The sequence below is a fragment of the Etheostoma spectabile genome, chromosome 22, assembly GCF_008692095.1.
Source record: "Etheostoma spectabile isolate EspeVRDwgs_2016 chromosome 22, UIUC_Espe_1.0, whole genome shotgun sequence".
In the NCBI taxonomy this organism is placed as follows: domain Eukaryota; kingdom Metazoa; phylum Chordata; class Actinopteri; order Perciformes; family Percidae; genus Etheostoma; species Etheostoma spectabile.
The window spans coordinates 3,819,184-3,827,135 of record NC_045754.1 but is presented as its reverse complement, the minus strand read 5'-3'; the positions used below and the strand labels follow the sequence as shown (position 1 = coordinate 3,827,135).

The 7,952-nt window shown below is 39.3% G+C and overlaps 2 protein-coding genes across 6 annotated transcripts in view; both read right to left on the bottom strand.

Annotated features, from left to right (window-relative positions):
• Positions 1 to 1,303, bottom strand: part of LOC116672609 (ensconsin) — a 38,346-nt gene extending 37,043 nt beyond the window's left edge. The window contains exon 1 of one of the 5 annotated variants that reach the window (XM_032504527.1): positions 885 to 1,303. In XM_032504527.1, the coding sequence (XP_032360418.1) occupies positions 885 to 921 (37 nt within the window). In that variant the 5' untranslated portion in view covers positions 922 to 1,303. The remainder of the gene's footprint in view (positions 1 to 884) is intronic. The other 4 variants (XM_032504531.1, XM_032504530.1, XM_032504529.1 and 1 more) reach the window with 4 other exon arrangements.
• Positions 1,304 to 3,331: 2,028 nt separating this feature from the next.
• The window catches only part of eif1axb (eukaryotic translation initiation factor 1A X-linked b), a 10,659-nt gene continuing 6,038 nt past the window's right edge, over positions 3,332 to 7,952 (bottom strand). Inside the window, exons 4-7 of the mRNA XM_032504565.1 lie at positions 7,873 to 7,923; positions 6,513 to 6,594; positions 5,014 to 5,105; positions 3,332 to 4,532 (exon numbers count right to left, since the gene is read on the bottom strand). Coding sequence (XP_032360456.1) covers positions 4,527 to 4,532; positions 5,014 to 5,105; positions 6,513 to 6,594; positions 7,873 to 7,923 — 231 coding nt within the window. The 3' untranslated portion in view covers positions 3,332 to 4,526. The remainder of the gene's footprint in view (positions 4,533 to 5,013; positions 5,106 to 6,512; positions 6,595 to 7,872; positions 7,924 to 7,952) is intronic.

Here is a 7,952-nt window from a genome sequence, read left to right as displayed (position 1 = left end):
CACACACACACACACACACACACACACTTATTAGATATGCAAATGCATGCAAATCTGAGCTAAATCCCAAGTGTCCCATGGGTTTTCTCTGCTTCATCTTCACTCAAAAATTGCATGACATGCAAAAAAATAAAAAAAATAAAAATAAAATCAGCTAAATCACGTGTTTTTTTTAAGGTCGTATTAGCTGTTTTCTGGTGAGGTTGCCTGTGTGCGATATGAAGCATAGACTGGATATTATAATATTAAGAGGCTATGATATGAAGCTGACAAGAAGCTGCAGCACTAATGGAGGAACATGGCTGATTTAAGGAATTTATATTTAGCAGCCAGTCTGTCGGTCAGTTACTAACCAGAGATGCAGGGGTTTAAACGCTAAAAAAAACAACATTTGAATGCATAAGCGGACATACACATGCAAACACATTTTCCGTAAGAATACTGTATGAAATGCAGCAATAATTTGTAGAGTCTGCCATTTATAAGTTACGTTATCCTGCAAAAGGCTACATACACAAACATGCTGAAAAACAATTGTAAGGAAGTAACAAGGAAAACATTAGGATGCAAATCTATTAAAAATGATCTCCGTAAATAGTAAATATTTAGTTGAAAGGGAAAAAGTAAAACCTACATTTCCCATTTTTTGTGGTGACATTCTTTTAAATATAAAATATCAAATGCAAAGCATACATGTGTGGTCTGTGACATATTTTGAACATATAGCCTACACCTACAGTCTTATCCGTTTAAATTAATAGGAGGGCTTATCAATAACGTTATAAACTAGATGTGTGTTTGCGAATAAGCAACACCCACTGCTTGACATTTTATGGGAATTAACTGAATGTATTAAATGAGAGCATTTAGGCTATTTTTCTCACCTGTCATCTCGGTGCAGCTTGGAGCCACTTCAGTCATTTTGAAAAACGTCGTCGAATATTTTCATCAGGAGGGGACGAGACAAGATCCAGAGAGCCGCTGAAAGGCGAGCAGGAGCCCGCCGGTGTAGCACGATGACTCAGGGAAAAGACGAGGAGGAAAATATGATGCTTGGATGAGGAGCCTCTGGTAGAAAAGATGGAGGGAGGGAGGGAGGAGGGAGGAGGGAGGGTGGGTTATGCTAGCTAGCAAAAATGTCCTTCTGAGATGCTGTGATTTTTGTAGCTGTAGCTTGTAGCCATGTTAAAAAAATTCAACCAACGGCAGAAACGTTGGGGTCTACTTTCTCACTTGTCAAAAGCTTAACCTTGAATTTACTAATTTTATTCACTTAAAAATAAAATAAGAAAAATTACATTTTAGCCTTTAAAATTGATTTCATCGCGATTCGGTACATTTTGGGTGTCTAAAAAAAAACCCAAAACGGCTTCCGTTAGTTGGCTAATTTACGTATTAATGCGCCAAAAAAACTCACGTCGTTACGCGTCGCCTAGCAACCAACTGGTCAAGAACTGTGTGGCTTGACAGGAGTTGAGAAGAAAAAAAACAGCAGTTGAGTAAAATTACAATTAAAACACCTTTGTTAAAAAGGTTTATAGGTGTTATGTTTACAATATAAAGGTGTGTTAACACCCCTCCACTATGTCACTCACGTGTCTTGATTTGCCGCCCCTCCTTCTGGCTCGTGTCAGAGCGCACGTGCCAGGCACAAGCGAGCCCCAGCGGCGGCGTTACGTCACACTGAGGCAGGCTGTTGTTGACATGCAATGTGGGTCATTCACACACAAACCTCTATTAATAGCTACAAACACCATTTTATCTTAAAAATACCCAAATCCAACCACATACTTTGTGTCAGTGGTGGAATGTAACTAAATACACTTCTACTCCACTGCATTTCAGAGGGAAATACTGCACTTTTAAATACATTTATCTGACAGTTTGTTACTTTATAAATTAAGATTTATTATTAAAAAACCGTTTATAAAATATTAATTGAACTACCCAACAGTTTGCAGTAGTTGTTCAATCAATTACTTCATTGACAGAATTAATTGGCCCCTATGTTATTAATCAATTAATAACGCAAAAATGTGCAGCATCTGTCTTACAATATTTTGGGCTAATTTCTCATCAGATTCAGCTTTTAAACCAGATAAAATACACATCACCTCAACAACCAGTATGCACGTGTATGTGTGTATGCAGTATATGTGTGTATTTATATACATATATTTAAATGTGTGTGTGTGTGTATATGTATATATATTTTAACCTTTTGTCCTATTCAATGATCACGATAGCACTGAAAATAGTTTTTGAAAATAGTTTTTGAAAAAAATGCTAATAAAGAGTTTTTTTGGGGGGAAAAAAACATCTCAACAACCTGTATTAAGATTTACCTTCGTGGGCATTCAACGCTGTGTTGGGAGAAACCAAAACATGGATTTGGACGTTTTGGGAAAGACAACTGGACGACACATGATCTAAAAGTAATGACATTAAAGGAAAAGAAGTCGTCAAAGCGCACACTGAAACAGACAAGTCAGAGATCAGGCTCAGAGGGGGGGGGGGGGGGGGGGGTGGAGCTTTAGCATTTTGCTCAAGGGCACATCGGCTAATCAAGTTTTTCCTAATGACAGAAATATCATCAGGACATCAAGACATCCTGATACTATTTCTGTCATTAGAAAAAACTTGATATATATTACAAACACACATACATATATTCATACACACACATGTATATATACACACACACACACATGTATATACATATATATACATATATACACATATACATACATATACACATACATATATATATACATATACATACATATATATATTATACACATATACATACATACACACATATATACTTACACATACATATATGTATATACATACACACATACATATATTCGTACACACGTGTGTATATGTACATACATACATATACACACACATATATACATTTACAAACATATGTACATATGCATACACATGCATACTGGTTGTTGATGTGTTCTGTATTTTATCTGGTTTGTAATCAGACACATCCTTCTACTTTAGCCCAACCTCGCCACCTTCAGACCGGCACAGGGAGTGCGTGTGGCGCTCCAAAAATCACCATGCCAGCTCAGTGGAGTTAAGATCTTTATTGGAAACCCAGCCTTCAAACATCATCGGTACATTTGATTTATTTTTAATCAAATTCAGAGTTACAGAAGCAACAACAGCGACCGGCCCCACGAAGACTAACTAGAGCGGCGGTTCCCAAACTGAGGTGCTCGGCCCCCCGCAGGGAACACGAGGGGGGTAAAAGAAGGAACATAAACTACTGTATATCTCTTCATATTTTCTAGAGGTTCAGAGACCGTGGAGGAGCGACTGAGGTTGTGTTGGCGGAGGAAAGGTTTGGGAACCGCCGGTCTGGAGACGCCGTGACGTGTGCTGCAGCCACAGAGCGAGCGAGCAGCGAAGAATCCCTCCAAAAAAATAAAAACACGGAAACAAACGCACAGAAAACACAAATGAGGGAAAACAATAGAAAAATACATTTTGATTCTTTTTTTTAAATCCAAGAGGAGAGTAAGATTGACTCCATTCAGGCCATGGTTCAATCCAAAAACGAGCATATAGTTCATTGTAATACGATGTCAGTGGAATACGACGTAAACAAAGAGATGCAGAGACATGTGTTATCTCTCTTTTTTGTCCTTTTATAAACAGCTATCAAACTGCCTTAAAACTGTATAAACTGTCTCCCAGGCTACAATGATACAGACCGCCAAAAGGAAAACACAAAATGGTTTATATTTTTGTTTTTATTATTGACGAATCCAGAGATTCTGCACTTTGCTGCTAAATTCCACATAGTGTGAAATCGATATAAATACATTTATTTATTTTTAAAAAGATGACGCCTTTAGTGCCAGATGTTCTGCAGTCGTGGTATCGGCGCGAGCCTCCTCTAAGTGTTTTCAGACAATACAGGACATTAAAAAAAATAAAAATAAAAGAATAACTTGTGAATTTCGTTGTGAAATGTGAAAATCTAGCAATGCTTTGGATAGTCACCCTAACATATGATGCGGGTGATCAGCCTAAAAATTCTCCAATCCAACGCATGAAGGCAGAGAAAGCGGTCTACGTCATCATTCAGTCTCCAGGCAGCCGGCTGCAGCGCCCTGCTCCAGCGCCCTGCTCTAGCGCCCTGCTCCAGCACCCTGCTCCAGCGCCCTGCAGCCGCTACGTCATAACTCAAGACAGTCGTACTAAAGCAGCATCTCATATTCATTCATGTCAACAATAAACTATAAAGTACTGGTGTTTCTTTACCCCTCTACGTAAAATGCACTTAAAGTTCTCAAAAAAACAAACAAAGACGTTTACTGGAATTGAAATATACTGTATATTAATAATAAACTGTATTGGATTGGCATAGGCTGATCTTAATGGTAATTAAAAAAAAAAAAAGAAATCATAATCGGTGCGGTGTATTGGCTCAAAATATTCCAATTGGAGCATCTCTAGTAAAATCCCACCTTCCCCCTCCTGTAGCTGTGGATCTGCGGTCTTTAGATCTGTAAAAGAGAGAAAACAGGGGTGTTTATAACTTTAATTTTGCCCTTTTAAAATGGCATTTTATGCTTTAAAAAGGAAATTATTGGGGTTTCTACGGAAGAGGATTAGGGCCACTGGTGAAAGATGTATGTGAGTTCTGACTTTTTTCACAGAATTCTGACTTTCTCCGAATTCTGTGATTAGAGTCAGAATTCTGATTATTTTAATTCTGAGATTAAAGTCAGAATTCTGAGATTAAAGTCAGAATTCTGAGATTAAAGTCAGAATTCTGACTTTTTCTCAGAATTCACATTTCTTTCTCAGAATTCTGACTTTTTCTCAGAATTCTGATTTTTTTTTTTCAGTTTTCATCACTGAAGAGTGTTTTCCATCTTTTGTAGTTTTAGGAGAAGGGCTGCAAACAGGGATGGGTGTCATACTGCCAGAAGTATTAAATATAGACACCCAGGAAACGGTAATTATAAAACGAAAGGAGCGTACGTCATCAATGTCCTCATCATCGTCGCCAATGTCATCAAACTGGATCTCGTCGTCATCTCCGGGCCCGAAGGTGTCCGTCTCGTTGATTTTGGCTGCGAGAAAGAAGGCGGACAGGAGAACGTTAGTAAATAAAGTACTACTCATGTTCATAAAACAGGAAAAAATATTTCAAATACAATGTGTGTAATGATTTAGGGAATATGGCCTGTTAGGCTAGGTTTGTGGTAGCCGCGGTGTTCCCAGGGTGAGGGGCGCGCGCCATGAAATGACGTCACCACGGCCGTCGTTTCCAGCGCCTAAAGGCCCCCAGGAGGGGCAAGCTGTTGCGTGGTCTTGCACCTCTGAATTTCTTTAACTGTCCACTGCGCTATTTTTGCGCCCCATTTTTGTAAAAAAAAACACAGTCAGCTGGTAAGAACAGGTTCGTCTGTACACATATCTGTGTTATTCTCCATGTACAGAACACCGGGAGTCAAACAGCCTTAAAGGTGCTCTAAGCCAGGTGTTCCCAAAACTTCCATCCCACGACCCCCAAAGTAACGGTGCAAGTGACTTGCGATCCCCCCCCCCCACTATAAACGTACATAAACATTGCACACACTATAGGCGTATCCAAACACGAGCATATTGACAACAGCCATAACATTATTCTACAGTAATTTACTCATCACTTTAATTTGAACTTAACCTAATGAGATGGATGTGCAGTGTGTTTGGAGCACAGAGTCCAGTCTTGGTTAAATGTTGGAGACCAGCTACTCAAAGATCCTCCTCCACATTAAATCACCATCTGGATTTATTGTTAAGGTACATCAGTGCCGAGAAAGTCTTTTTGCACGAGTAGGTGGTGCCAAACGGCATCAGCACATCCAGAGCCGCCCTGGATAGCTGTGGGTCTTCCCTCTCAACCGAAATCCAAAAACTCAGCCAGCGTCTTATTAAACGCTGCCTTCAGGGTTCGGTCGCTGGACAGTTCAACCAACGCGTCCTCCAGCTCGGTGTCACATGATTTGTCCCCTTGTTTCAAATCAAAAGTTCCCTGTTCCCTTATTATTTATTTGCTTGGTTCTATTTTAAATTTAGCCACTAGTTTTATCTTGTGTTAAAATCATGGCTAACATATGCTATTTCTAATTGTTTTTAAATTTTTATTTTATTTCTGGAAATCAACTTGCGACCCCCCCCCCCCCCCCCCCCCCCCCCTCATTGGCTTGCGACCCCCACTGTGGGTCCCGACCTCCACTTCGGGAATCACTGCTCTAAGAGATATCGGGTCAAGTCCCTTCTAGCTGACTTTCGAAGTATTGCCACACGCCCTCTGGTGTTTCGGAAAGTACTGCAAGGAACAACGTGTTAAGCATAACCGTCTCTGTGCGTGCTCGCAGGGTGGCATTATTCCACCAATTTCAGCCTTCCTTAACGGGAATGTCCATGGACTTGTTTCACTACAGTTAGGTCCAGTTTTTGGATCCAGCAGCTGAGGTGCTGGTTTAACTCACCGTGCTCCGGCAGCTCTCCGTACGCCTTCAAACTGCGAGCCTCGTCTGCGTTGTACTTTAGGATGACATCAGCTTTGTTGTCCTTGAAAGAGAAATTGTGGTATTGCAGTGTTTAGGTTTACAATGTTTGAGTGCTTTAATGATGAGAGGTAAATAAATGAGACCAAATGACAGAAGGATCAACGGAAGATGACTGTACAAAAACCTGATTGCACAAGAGAAAAATTGTATAACCCTCATGTTTTCCTTGGGTCAATTTTGACCCATTTTCAGTTTTTTTTGTCACCACAAATGTGCCTTGGAAATAAGCACTGGAAATGTCGAATAACTTTGGAAAAACCCTAAAAAAAAAAAGCACCTTCAACATTGAAAAAGGGACAAAAATGTCAGAAAAAGTGATAATGTTCTGTGGTTAACGGGAAGACAACACAAGGTATAAATATACAGCTACGGATAATATTATAAATACTTAATATATAGCAAGAAACCGTAATCAACACAATTAAACGCCAATTCAAAAAGGAGTGTTTTTAGACAACTGTGGACAGAAAGCAGAGGAACGGTCACCCTTGGTAGTAAATCTAGACTTACAGCGAACTCTGAGAAGAGCTTTAATACATTTTCACAACTGAATACCTTGGAAAGGATTCACATCATTTTAAATTGTAATCAAGAAGTGTCCGGTCTCTTAGTTTTGGTTAAAAGCCGAGCAGCTTTATTTTGTATCAACTGAAAAATAAAAACTACTGTTTTACTGAATGTTAGATGAAGTTACAATAATGACAGGATGAAAGAAAAGTATAAATATTTTTCTCCAGAGAGAAATGTTTTTTATGGGTTTAGTTTGAGAAATAAGAGTCCGCTCAATGCTCCAATAAAACATTTTTAATAACTTAACAGCAATGTATGGTGATGTTTTCAGCATGCTGCTCTTCTTCAGACCTTGGTGGTAATTAAATAAATATCCGTTTCATGGGAGCATTATCTAGTGTGCAGACTGTATTATACACGTTCTTCTGTCCCGCACCTAGCATTTATCATCTAGTGTGTGCTTTTTCTTGATTTTACAGATTAACTGGTAAAAACAAAGACCAAACATCCCATTTATACTTGCTTTAAAAAGTTCAGATCTTAACTAAACATGAGTCCAAAAGACCAGGACATTTTTATCAATAAAATCTAAAATAGCTCAGTTGCCTTGTTCCTTTATATGTAAATGGGTTAGTTTTTGTTAAACTTCAAACTGACTGATATTTTTAGACTATTCCTTCTTCCATTTCAGAGCACAAAAACCCTTAAAAGTGTTAAAATGAAAAGGGTTAACAGTCTGTTCTGTGTCATGTGTGAGCGGCCAACACACCTGGTAATCTCTCAGTCCGACCAGGATGATGTCCGACGTGTTAATCCAAACCTGGAGGGGGGGGGGGGGGGGGGGGGGGG